This window comes from Dendrobium catenatum, unplaced genomic scaffold (assembly GCF_001605985.2).
Source record: "Dendrobium catenatum unplaced genomic scaffold, ASM160598v2 fragScaff_scaffold_1651, whole genome shotgun sequence".
NCBI classification, from domain to species: Eukaryota; Viridiplantae; Streptophyta; class Magnoliopsida; order Asparagales; family Orchidaceae; genus Dendrobium; species Dendrobium catenatum.
Genome location: NW_021320113.1, coordinates 49,223 through 62,833, shown reverse-complemented (window position 1 = coordinate 62,833; position 13,611 = coordinate 49,223). Strand labels below are relative to the sequence as shown.

The 13,611-nt window shown below is 34.4% G+C and overlaps 1 protein-coding gene across 5 annotated transcripts in view; it reads right to left on the bottom strand.

Annotated features, from left to right (window-relative positions):
• Positions 1-6,613: 6,613 nt before the first annotated feature.
• Positions 6,614-13,611, bottom strand: part of LOC110109898 (tetratricopeptide repeat protein 1) — a 43,090-nt gene continuing 36,092 nt past the window's right edge. Inside the window, exons 1-7 of one of the 5 annotated variants that reach the window (XM_028701208.1) lie at positions 13,288-13,584; positions 13,120-13,202; positions 12,834-13,038; positions 12,007-12,186; positions 8,483-8,609; positions 8,237-8,350; positions 6,614-6,991 (exon numbers count right to left, since the gene is read on the bottom strand). In XM_028701208.1, coding sequence (XP_028557041.1) covers positions 6,876-6,991; positions 8,237-8,350; positions 8,483-8,609; positions 12,007-12,186; positions 12,834-13,013 — 717 coding nt within the window. In that variant the 5' untranslated portion in view covers positions 13,014-13,038; positions 13,120-13,202; positions 13,288-13,584 and the 3' untranslated portion in view covers positions 6,614-6,875. Of the gene's footprint in view, positions 6,992-8,236; positions 8,351-8,482; positions 8,610-12,006; positions 12,187-12,833; positions 13,039-13,119; positions 13,585-13,611 lie in introns of those variants that run through there. The other 4 variants (XM_028701207.1, XM_020841109.2, XM_020841108.2 and 1 more) reach the window with 4 other exon arrangements.

Genomic DNA, 13,611 nt, shown 5'->3' with positions numbered 1-13,611 from the left:
ATCATAAATTTTTTATATTATAAATTTATATATTATATTAAGTATTATTCTTATAAATATATTATTCTTAAATGATATTTATATGTATAAAATTTTATTATATATTTTAAAATTTTATAAATATTATTAATTGCTCATATACCTATATTATATTATATTAATTTATTAATTTTAATATTATTATTATTTATTACGTCATTCGGTTCGACCTCGATTCGACCGGTCAAATCGGTTGAACTGTGAACCTCTCCTTCTTCCGGTTCGTTGTCCGGTCTGATTTTCACAACCTTGATAATTACTTCCATTAATCATATCATTTCCATCCATCAACTTCATTGAATTTTTATCATTGGGACATACACTCTAGTTTTATTATTATTATTATTATTACTAAAGACTTTATCCAAAATTAAAATAGAACATCAGCTCGAACAAAGTAAATAATGCATAAGGTAGTCTTGAAACTTACTGAGTTTGTGTGAGGAGCAAATGGTGGTCAAGGTGGACTTGGAGGAGGGAGTAGGTGTCACAAAATCCCATTATTGCTGCTGTTTCGAGTTAAAGAAGAAGATGGAGATGAAAACTTCGATGCTCCCAATGCAACTATTGGGGTTGCATGTGAAATCAAAGGTGTTGCACTTGCTAGTGGAGAAGTGGACTCGTGCATTGGCGTTAATGAAGTGGACTAGAGTTAGGTCGTGAGGTCGGGTCATGTGCAGTTCATGCGGGAAGCTAAATTGTGGATCTTGAAACCTAGACGGGTCATTCCTTAGCATGATAATAGGAAGTTCTCGTGGAGACAAGCTGGACAGTTAGATTCTGCTTCTAGCCCGCGCATTACACTCCTATATAGCCTGCGTTTTTTGGCACTCGCCCGACTACCCATGCTCCAGCGCATGACATACCCATTCCCCCCACCGCTTTAGGCCCGTTGTCGCTCCTCACAGGTCCGCCCTCACCGTTCACACAGCGCCCGCCTGCGTTATTCATGAAGCCGTTTGGGACCCTGATGCCGCATGTTAGGACCGACCTCTTGTACCGATGTGCTCTGATTCTGGGTATTACGGACTTCCTCCCCAAGAAATCCCAATAAACTTATAGAAGGTGATGATGATTTTGCAAGGGATGGAACAAATAATGAAACAGGGGAACAAAGAGCGATAGAATAAGGTTATGTGAAGAGGATGGAGAGATAGCAGTCGTAGTAAAAGGAGGGAAAGGAGAATGAAGTCTTAATCATCAAAGCGGGAGATGAAGAAGAGTGAACAATGAGTGAACGATGTGCCTTGAACGCGAGATGCAAATGTAATGTGAAGGGAAGAACATGCGTACTAGCGCAATTCCCCCAAGGAAGAAAACAACCAATAACACACACACACACACACTCACACACACACAAAAACAAGCTCCACGTGGTTCGGATTTGCAATAATGCCATTGCCTCTAACTTTTGATTGGTCTTAGCCTCGGTCAATAAATTAGGCACCCAAGGAAGAAAACAACCAATAACTTTTCAATAAATTAAGGGTGTGATTTGGTTCATCCGTTCTTTAAAAGAATAAGAGATATTCCATCATAATTTGGAATTTTGAACTTTCAAATCATAGAGAATTTCCATGGTTTATCCATCACCTAAAATTCTAGACAAGTGTTCTAGTCTTGCCAAATATATCCCCACATATGTCTTTGGATCATCTAGTACTTTCTATTCAAATAGGTACTAAATTATCCTTCTTTCTTTTTTTTTGTCGTTAGGTTGTGCCTCCCTCATATCCACGAAAAGGACCATATTAGCTAATTTTTGGTGGCTTCCATAATCTTCCTATGTTAGTTCATTCGATGCCTCTAGGTCATGTTGGCTTCACCTCTTCGAGGAGCATATACTCAATCATTTTAGTGGCGCATCAAGTTTTGGGAGGATTATTATGCACTAATACTTCAATTTTTTTTGGAAATCATCTAAATTAAAACCCATACAATCAAATATACATGGAAGCTATATAATTTAGTAACTAAATGTATATACAAGTGTATAAAAATAGAAAATAAGATATGCAATAAGTGAAGAAATAATACAAATGATTCAACAAGTGCTAACCATAATCCATATTATATTACACTCCAAATATATTAGAAAATACGCACACTTGTAATCAAAATTGTCAAACGTTTAAATATGGCAATAGATTATTGACATAATTTTTGGGTGCACTCATTGTTCTCAAGCTTGACATATTCACTTATCACTTTCACTAAGTCTATCTTAGAGATGTCATTTTAATCCCTTTATATCGAACAATTATTACGTCCTCTGACCGGACGTAGAGCTACGTTCGGCCGCCAATAACATGTCGCCACGTGCTCTTACTCTTTATTGCGCGGCCCAACGACTTGGCCCGTAGCGGAACCCGGGAATGCTATGTTCGTGATTTTCTCGGTATTGATCGGTATTGCTTTGCAAAAACGAGAAATACCGCTCTTTGAAGACCAAAACCATGCAAATACCGAGTTGTACCGAGTTTTTCTACAACTCGGTACAACTCAGTATTTGCTCATGATTTGCTCGGTATTGCTAGAAAAAACTCGGTACAACTCAGTATTTGCTCGGTATTGTTAGGGATTCGCTCGGTATTGCTAGGTATTGCTAGAAAAAACTAAGTACAACTCGGTATTTGCTCGGTATTGCTATGTATTTGAAATATATCCAAAAGGTGATGGGATGTTGTTCGGATCGTCAAGGATTTAAAAAAAAACGCACGTGCGAGAACCCAAAAACAGCGGGTCGGGTCGACGACTTTTCTTCATGCAACGTGGCGCTAAAACATTGGTGGCCGAACGTAGAGGAGCGTACGTTCACTGGACCGAATAAAAGTTCCTTTATATCATATTATACTTCATTTATTGTGATGCCACCTAATAAGACCCAAAACTTAATCTCATTAGATCAACGCCTTATTAACGTACAATTAGTTCTGTTGTGGAAGCAACTGAACATAGAAATTCTTTTGATATTTTAGTAAAACCCACCTCATATAATATATTATATGTTTTAGCTGTGCCCAGGAGGAGGGTGAGTTAGGCATTTAAATTTTTTTCTATATTTTTCACAAACTAGTTAACATTATAAGAACCAATGACTTACAACATGTAAAAAAACAAGAGAAATCAACATAAAGATACAATCAATAAAGCACATGTTTTTTTTACATAATTTGACAGCAGGCTGTGTATATGCCCAGGTGCATGACATCACCTAGGATTTCCTACAAATTTGCACTAAATCATATCTATCATGCCCCAAAATCAAATTGAATTTTTTTTTAATTTTTAAATTTATAAAAATTACCACGTGAGCTATTCAAATTTCTTTTTATTAATAATAAACTAGCAGTGAAATTATTATATTGATCAAAACAAAAAATATACAGTTGTATTTATAATCCCAAAAATCATATACAATAGCCACGAGTTATACAATCACATCATCCAATCCATCTGCTTTTAACTACAAAAGAATAACTAAATAGAACTAAACAAACTACTATTATGTTTGCTTTGAATATTTGGTGGCATTAGACATAAGGTGTGAGATTTTTATTAATCATCAGAGTTTGAAGTACATGTTTACCAAGAATCAAAGACTATGATACGACTTTTCAATATTAGCCTGACAAGGATAATGTGGTAGCAGACGTTTTGAACAGAATTTTTTTTTGAGTTTCATTTCTTCAGCTTACTTATGATAAGTCTTTGATATGAGATATGGAGATAGTATTGTTGAAGATGATTTCTTCTATTGAGCGGGATTATGATATGTTGGCTTCGATGATTATTCAGTCTTCATTATAAGCAATGATTCAGAAAGCTAACAAGTTAGATACAAAGTTTTTGAAGTTGATTAGTTTGATTAGATTTGATAAAAAAATATGAATTATGTGCATCAAATTATGGTATTAGTTATTGCAAGGATTAATTACGGGTTCCTATTTTTGGTGATCTTAGGCAAGAGATTTTGCAAGAGGCTTATTATTCAAGCTATATTATTCATCCAAGAAGCTTCAAGATGTAAAGTGATCTAATATGTATAGTTTAGTGGACTATGTTGAAGAAGGATTGTTAGATTTTGTATCAAAGTGTGAAACTTGTCGATTAATGAAGGCACATAATTAGTGATCAGGTCTTTTGCATCCGCTACCCAAAATGAGAATATGTGACTATAGATTTTCCTATATGTTTAAGTAGGTTGAGATGAAGACACGAAGCTATCTGTGTTATTGTTGATCGACTGACAAAATCTGTCCATTTTATTTCGATGTAATAAACTGATTTAATGGATATATTTGAACAAGAATACGTGCGTGATATTATCATATTACATGGGATACTTAAGGTTATAATTTTTGACATGATGACATGTTTACCTCTAGACTGTGGAGAGAGATTAAGCAAGGATTGGGAACAAAACTGCATTGTAATATAATTATTCATCCTCAAATTGATGGGCGGTATGAGAGGACTATACAGGTACTGTAAGATCTTCTGAAACTCTGTGTTCTAAATTTTGGTGGCAGTTGAAAAGATCACATTCCTCTAATTGAGTTTGATTATAACAATAGTTTTTTCGTAAAGCATAAGTATGGCTCAATATAAAGCTTTATATTGTAGGAAATGTCGTACATTGATATATTGGATAGAGGTGATATATGATTAGGCCAACCTTGGTTGATGATACCACTGAAAAGATTCATTTGATTAAAGATAGATTAACGGTTGTACATGATAAGCAATTATAATATTTTGATTCTAAGCATTGGGTTGTAAAATTTTATGTATGAGACTTTCTATATGTGAAGATCAGGCTGATGAAAGGCATTAACAAATTTGACAAGGAAAGAAAGTCGAGCCCAAGATATGTTTAACCTTTTGAAAAGGTTGGAAGGATTGAAAAGTCTGCCTATATGTTATAGTTTCCAGATCATATGTGTCATTTCTGAGAAAGTGGATATCTGGTTATGGAAATTGAATATCGGCAAAAGGCATTGAGGTATATCCAAATATGAGCTGCAGGAAAGAACCAGAAAGGAATTTGGCCTATGATGTCAAAAAGTTTAGGAGTAAACAATTTCATATGGTTAGACTTTAGTGGAAGAATAAGATTGAGAGTCTACTTAGAAAAAAGAGTTTGAAATGAGAGAGTTGTAGCCATATTTGTTTATGCGATATGATACCTAATTTTTTTAAATATCAAGGATGATATTTTTTCGAGGAGAGGAGAGTTGTGACACCTCCAAGTCCATCATTTAGTTATACCCATTCTGACCAGATTTTAAAAAAGTAGAGATTTAAACTTTTGAGGTTTTCAACCATTTGCATATATTTGGGAGTGTTTTATTGCAAGAAAATGATTTGGTGTGCTCTAGAATGAGTCCTACATCTTTGGTTTGAATTGTGGCAAAATCTAAAAATGTCACTTTTGGAGCGCAGCGACACTTTATATTTAGCCAAAGCGTCGAATAGTGACATTAAAGTTCCATGCTCTCTGCTTTTATGGGGTTTTTAGCACCAGAACGCTCTAATTTGAGGACCGTAGCACTTTGATTTAAGCGTTGCAGCACTAGGCTATTATGAACTCATTAAATATATTTTAACTCTAGTAATATGATCATTTTAACTAAGCAGCCAGCCGAGCAAGATAGAGAAAAAGAGAGATTTGGAGAGGGAAAACTGTGTTATGAGTCGCTTCAGGTCATTTTCAATTTTTGGTCCATTTGGGAAAGTTATCCGAATCGAGATATGTCGCATTATGCCTATCTAAGTTTTCAAAAATAGAAAATGTAATCGAATTTTTTGATTAACTATATGCCATTATGCTTCATTAGAGATAAGTGTATAAAATAATAATAACAACAACAACATCAAACTTTTATCCCACTATATGATCTGGGATCGACTACACGAATCATTTTTCTCTATAATGTCCTGTTAAGAGATAACTTTATCTTGAAAAAAAAACTTTCCAATATATTTCTTAAAAAAATGGACAACAATAATATTTCTTGAATGATGTGCACCATGAGAATAGTAAAATCAAATTTCTCTTGGTATATCATAATATCAGCCTCATCATTGTTAACGTATTATGTTTATTTTAATATATTTATTTCAACTGAAAAATAACTTACTCATAAATAAGCTAAATACCATTCTGTCATAGAAATAAAAAAAACATGTTCAGCATATCATTAGATAACCTTTTCAGTATTAATGTAAAGATGATTTGTTTTGGAACATGCAAGTAAATGAAAGTATAATACAATGATGATACAACTAGTTACCAAAATTTTACAAAAAATAAAATAAAGTGATGTAGGCTTCGTTTGGGATGGCTTTCTTATTGCTTCTTAAAATAATTTTTTAGCACAAAAAATTTAATAATTAAAATTTTTGTACTAGAAAGCTGCTTTAAGAAGTAGTAAGAAAGCCATCCCAAACAAAACCATACTCTGCCTATATATCATGAAAATGGTTTGCTCGTAATTGCAGTCAAGCAATGAATTTATCGCCAGCATCATAAAAATAGCATCCTCACAAATAAAGTGGAAAAAGCTTTGTAAATCAACCCTCCAACAGTTCTTGTGAAATTGAAGTCCCAGCATAACAAAAGTCTTAAGGTTTTACAGCAAGGTGCGCTTACTTCAGTTATAAAGGTATTTTAACAAATGGCGAAAACCTTTATGTGAAACTTGTTCCAGTGATAATAGTAACAAAAGCAGCAACAGAGAAGAGGAGCACTTTACTCTTTCTTTCAAGCAATGTGTTACACATTGTTATGCTTTTCCAATTTTCAAACACAATGGAATGCTGCAATTGCATAGCTAGCGCTGGAATGAGATGGAATATGAGCCTGTGTTGGGATCTTTCACTGCTTTGAAGTTGTCGACGCTCATTCCGAATCTCCCCAATATATTGTTTCCCATATCCTTCAATTTACCTGAATCAATTAGAAGAGGAAAAAGACTTGTTTACTTTATTCATTAAAAACATACATTTATTAAAGAGTAGCAAGTGACCAGAGATTCTCATCAACCATAAGTTGACCGGCTTCATTTGAGACGGCTTTTTTATTGCTTCTTAAAACAATTTTCTAGTTTAAAAATTAAAATTTTTAGACTAAAAAGCTACTTTAAGAAGCAGTAAGAAAACCGTTCCAAACGAAGCCTAAGGCTTACTGCTTTCTAAAGCAACCTTTTTTGTGCAAAAATTTCATAAGCCGTTTTAAAAAGCAGTAAGAAAGTTGTCAGAAGGCTTGCGTGGAACTGTTGAGATAAATTAATGTAGGCATCAAAGTACATATGACACTAGAGAGTTTAGGATTAGTAAAATAAAGACTGGTTAATGGTTATGTGAAATATAATTTTAATTGGTGTTATGTCACTAATTATTTGTTTATATTAGTAAAAGATAAAATAAAACGTAGGTGTGTTAAGTTTAAATGTCTTTAATTTTTTTATAAAAGAGCACATATTATGGATGAGATTATAGCCTAATAAAATTGTGACAAGTTGTTTGAATAAGAAGTATCTTACAAATATTATCCCTCAAGAGACGCTACTGGATTAAGAAAATATTTATAAAATGGTGACTAGGCCAGCTGTGGTCTGGATTGGACTGATAGGACTTGGCATTTAATAAATAGACAAGTCGAACTAATCAAAAAGAAGAATTTTAAGATAGATATGTGATAGAAATGGAAATGATAGTTGAGAAATGATTAATAAAATCATGAAAATAGCATTTATTAAGGAAAATATAATGAAAAATAAGTTTAGATGGTTCAAACAATTATTGAAGATAAATAAAAAAATTAGTAGACATGGGTGAGGCTTCGTTTGGGACTACTTTCTTACTGCTTCTTGAAGCAGATTTCTAGTACAAAAATTAAAAATGCTGTACTAAAATGTTGATTTAAGAAGCAATAAGAAAGCCATCCCAAACAAAGCATTACTTGATGTAGGAGCCACAATCAAAGATCTTTGGGTCAAAGCAAGTTGCAGATCTGTCTAGAGTCCAGACTATCATTTTAAAACTTTGCTGGAATATAGTTAGTGAGGTGAAATTTAAAAAAATGTATGATAAAATCTAGCAGTTAGTACATATAATCTTGTATTAGGCAAATCTAATTGCACATGAAGAGCTATAGCTGAAATTAAGAAAAAATTAACTATCCCAACGTTACCAATCATCTCTTCCTTCATCTTTTCTCGCTTTTCTGCTGCCAATGGCTCCAGCCGCCTTATGTTCCTTGTTGCTTGATCATACGAAGGATCCAACTCAATGATCTTCTTCATGTCTACATATATTTGAAAGTTCAAACCAGAACCAACCAATAATAATTGCAAACAAATACATTAGTGTTCAAAAGAAACCAGAATATGGCAAATAAATGAAACAGGACAACCACGACAGCGTTATTGAAGTTTACCAGCGATGGCCTCCTCATAGTGTTCAAGCTTTTCATGAGCCTCCCCCCTTCTTATTAGAGCTTTAACATAAGAAGGATTTAACTCCAGTGCTTTGTTAGATTCTTTTATGGCATCATCGTACTTTCCCTTAAAATCAAAATATGCTTCTTAGCAAGAATATAGTTTGAAAATATAAGTAGATTAAAGAAAACACATCCTTATAAAACATCAGAAAGCCAGGTTAAAAAATTTTTTTGCTTACTTTAAAATTAAAACTAAAATTAACAGTTCTTCGAATAGGAATGCCAACTTATAAAACAGGCATGGCACAATAAAAAAATACTATGGAGTTTCATTTTTTTGAATAAAATTGAAAAGCGAGATCAATGTTCTGTTTCTCTTCTAATTCTTTAAGAGGATGAAAATAAATGCAGATAAAAATTAATAAATGTATACTGCAAATGCAGGCTTTAGGATTCAATAGCATTGACCATGGAAATGTTTTATAGACAATAAAAGTCCACATATTTGGGTAACATTATACATCACAAGAATCAAAAGCGGAGGGAGGAGTCCAAGTCAGTTCGGGTTAACCTGACCTGATTTTAGAATTGGTTTGGAAAATGAAGCCCGACCCGAACTATCTCGCAAATGGGTAGACCTGAACCTAATTTTTCGGTTCGGGTTAAGCATTGACACCCCTGAGCGACCCATACGGATTTGGAGGAAATTTAAGGACTGCTTGTTGGAAAATTTTCTAACCAATAGGAGGGGACTTCTACGAGCAGTTCTTTGCCCTGATGCAAGAGAGGACAGTGGTAGAATATCATGAGCAGTTTGAGCACCTAGCTAACATATTGAACTAGCTTCCGAAGACTATACTAAAGGGAATTAGGGAAACTTTATGAAAAAACTCAAACCAGAGATTCAAGCGGCAATTAGAGTGAGATGAGGCCTCGTGATTTAGGAGATGTTATGGAGCTAGCCCAGTTAGTGAGAAATCAAAGGCACCTAGAGAGAGGGCCTGGAGGCAATGGCTTAGGTATTCGTACAGAATAACCAACCGACACCACATACTCTTAGGGAACTCCAAAGGAGAAGACTGTAGGAGGAAGACATGGAGAAAACTTCAAGAAACTCACAGAAATGGAACTACAAGAGAAGGGTACAAAGGGGCTGTGTTTCAGATGTGAGGAGAGGTATACACAAAAGCACAAGTGTAAGGACCGAACTCTTCAGGTTCATATCATTTGTAATGATGAGGAAATTGAGGGAGCCGTTTTTTCCACCTTCCGGATAAGATGGGTTTTTGGGAGGGGTATTATTAGATCGGGTCCCTCCTAGTCCAATCCTTCCGGTCCTTTCCTGGACTAGCTATTCGGGGCTGATTTGGAGGGGATTAATAAATAAATGTTTTATAATTGAAGATGGCAGATTTGGGGGCTGATTTGAAGGGGATTAATTAGGAAATGTTTTCTAATTGAAGCGGACTGATTTGAGGTCTGGTTTTGAGGGAACTAATTAGGAAATGTTTCCTAATTAAAAAGGGTAGATTTGGGGGCTGATTTTGAGGGGATTAATTAGGAAGTGTTTCCTAATTGAAGAGGGTAGAGTTGTGGACTGATTTTGGAAGGAAATAACTAAGGAAATATGGAATATTTTGAAGGGAATTGGGGAAGGGATGTTTGGGTATTTGTTGTTTATTGTATGTTTTAAGTAGGGTGTTTTTCCTAGGGTTAGAGGGATGTCTTGTTTGTTGAATTTAGTTTATTTTTAGGTTATTTGGGCTCTACCTGGTGGCTAAGGATTTGGGAGAGCCGGATATTCCTCTTCAATTGAAGATCCAATTGTATCTTGCCTTTCTCTTTATAGTTCTTTCAATGAAAATTATTTTGGGGTGTTCTTCTTTCCAATTTTTCGTGTTTCATCCACTGATTTTGTGAAAAAAGCAGCCACTTCCTATCAAATACATGGCCGAATAGATCTACAATAGTGAATTCATTACAGTCACAAACTAAAACTTCTGTCAACAGTAAGATCTAAATCTCATAATCGGTCAGGTTATACTTTGTAAATACCCACATCTTTCCTCAGGACTTTCAACCAAAAATGGTTTCCACAGAAATCACAGTGTAAACACAGATAAAAGTTACAGAATATATTTAAGATGATAGCTGGAAAATTGTCGAGTACCCTAGTAAAAAAGCACTCTAAGGATTCACAAATTCGTTGGTAGAGCCAGATTTTCTGATACATTTGACAAATGAATATGATAATTAATAAACATAAAAGTGATGCAAATAAGGAGGTCACCGAACTTTAAATTCAATGAATTCCATGACTTCGAGATGTGGAATTTCAAGTTAATAACCCAATGAAAGAAATGATCCCTTTTCATAGAAGGATTTCTTAATCCCCCTTTTTTTACATGACAGTGTATATATGGCAGACGGGTGAAATTTTATGACAAAATCGCAATATTTAAAGACAAAAAATTCAGTTTGTTATTAACAGCATTTTCTTAATGACATTTTTTTTCAAAATCAAAGATGTAATAATAATAAGCAGCTATTTATATAATAAATAAACATATCTAACACCGAAACTTTATATTTATTTATATAGCACTCCGATGTCCAAATAAAACAAAATATAAGCATGAAAAAGATGTATTTCACTCTAAATAAATTAATGTTAGTCATATTTCTGATATGATTCAGAGATTAGAATGTCCTAAAATAAATATAAAGATTTATGTTGTTATATATATAAAAGAATTCAAGGGTATGTATGAAAATCGCCCTTAAAAAACAATGATGGAATAAGATTGTCTAAAAAACACTAACAAGTGACTTATCTGATAACATGCCAATTTAGTTTTTGTTATTTTTTTATGAAACATTATGCACTTTACAGCACACTTCTAATGGGTGGCATTTTATTCAAATATTATTCAATCTATACATAGCAAGGAAAGTTTAATGTCAGCCAAATGTTTCTACTAAATATTTTTTGCCTGGAACAGCAAGCCGAGATTTCATGCAAATAAATCTTATTGACTGACAGGAAAAGATATGGAAGAATAAAATATCTTGATCACTCTTCAACTAGACTAAATGACAATCTATAATTAATTTTCAGCAACTCACAAATAAAAAATATCTAAAAGGACACCAACTAACATATGATCATCTAAAAAATGCAAAATAGCTGGTGAAAAAGGCCTTTAAATTATAAAAAAAAATTATGGAAATAGGATGCAATATACTCCGCAAAAATCCTTAGAATATGTGAAGAGTTTCTGCTATTAAGACAAGCCTTCAAATTGAAACGTTCACAACAATAGAACATAGGATACTGAGCAAGATTCTTTAGCACATATAAAGAGCTTATATATTTTCTGCTAATTTCAGCCTTCTGTGAGTAAAATTATTTTGATTTTGCATACAAGTACGGAAATTTAACTATTAAATGTACAATTAAAGGAAAAGCATAACATATTAATGGAGTTTATCTTTTCAAGAAAATTAAAATGGAATAATACCAATTTTGAGAAGCACACTGCCCGGTTTGCATGGCACATGGAGCAAACTTCTTTAGATGAAGGAATTTCTGAAGCTATTTGCAAAGCAAATTCATATTGTGATAATGCTTCATCATAACGTCCAGACCCAAAGAGCTTATTTCCTTCTGCTTTAGCATTATTGGCTTGATTCAATGCTTTCTGAAAAATATTAATAAAAGAAGAGCACTTCAGAAGAGGCTGCTGAAGTTGGATCACTAACGAAGCAACTTAAATAGACAAACAAGCCATGCTCCAAGTAAGAACCCACATCCCAATTCATAAAGATGAAAATTTAGCTTGCCTTAAGCAGTATTACGTGTGCAGATTTAAGTTCAAAATTCATAATAAATCAAGGCACAGGAAAATGTTGTTCAAAATCTCTTTATCTTCTTCCCTTGGTTTTTAATCCATAAGCAGAACTAATGCATTTGATGTTATGCTATACGATTGCTGCAGCACGTAGTGGAGCCTAGATTCTTCCATGCATGGTTTAAGGAAATAATGGCAATGAATGGGCATTTGAAAGTGGAGATGAGAAGAGGTGGTTATGGTGAGAGGTGGTGGTAACGTGTGCTGGGAGGAGGGGAACAAGCAGTTTTTATGGCTAACATTCAAAGTCTAGGAGCTTTTATTGCTCAACAATCTTTTATAGAATATTCAACCTGAATCAAAAATCAACAAATGCCATTAGGACTGGTTTTAAAACTACAAACTAAATCACAAGCAATTGATCAAATCCAGGCATCAAGAGATTCTTCACTCGACCATAATAGAAATTAGGAAGGGATAGATATTCAGGATTATACCTCGTTTAGCTGCTCTTCCGTTAAAGCGTCCTCGAATCGTTCGTCCTCGCTTGCTGATCCCTCTTCCGGAGCTAGGTGTTCCACTGCCGCCGTCTCCGTCAACGAAGACTTTGGCTTCTGGCGGCTTGTAGATGTTTCCTCCTCAACTTTAGGCTCAACTGCTGGTTCAATGACCACCATCGTTCTACAATTGACACGAATCAAACTACTAGATCGAATGATATAAGCAGGGAAGAGCAATCAAAGCTTTGCTTCAATAATCCTCATAGTGATTGAATTAACATACCCACAGATATCTATCGCGTGAGTGACAAATATTCCGATCGTTGCGCTTGAGATCAACTAGAGTCGTAAGGAGCTGCTTGGTAGCTGGCTTTATGTAGGATTAACACAGGATTTACGATAGAATCTACCAAATTGTCCCAATGTTACTTTTTTCTAAAGCCCGTTTTACCTCGGTTTCAAATTTATTAAATTATGTAGCTCAACAGCTATTTGTTATGGGATTTGAAGCAGGATTTACGGTACATCCTGCCAAACGGGAAAATGTACATCTTAAGGGGCTGTTTGGTATCGGACTTATTCCCGGATTTAAGTCGGATTTACGCTAAATCCAGCCAAACGGTTTTTGTGCGCTCCTTAAATCCCTGGATTCCGTAACTCCTGGATTTAGGGATTTACGGCTTAAATCCCGGATTTACTAAATCCCTCTGTTCGGCGGATTTAACGGGATTTAGCCGAAGAAGCGCGCGAAAGGGACGAAATATATGTCACCTAC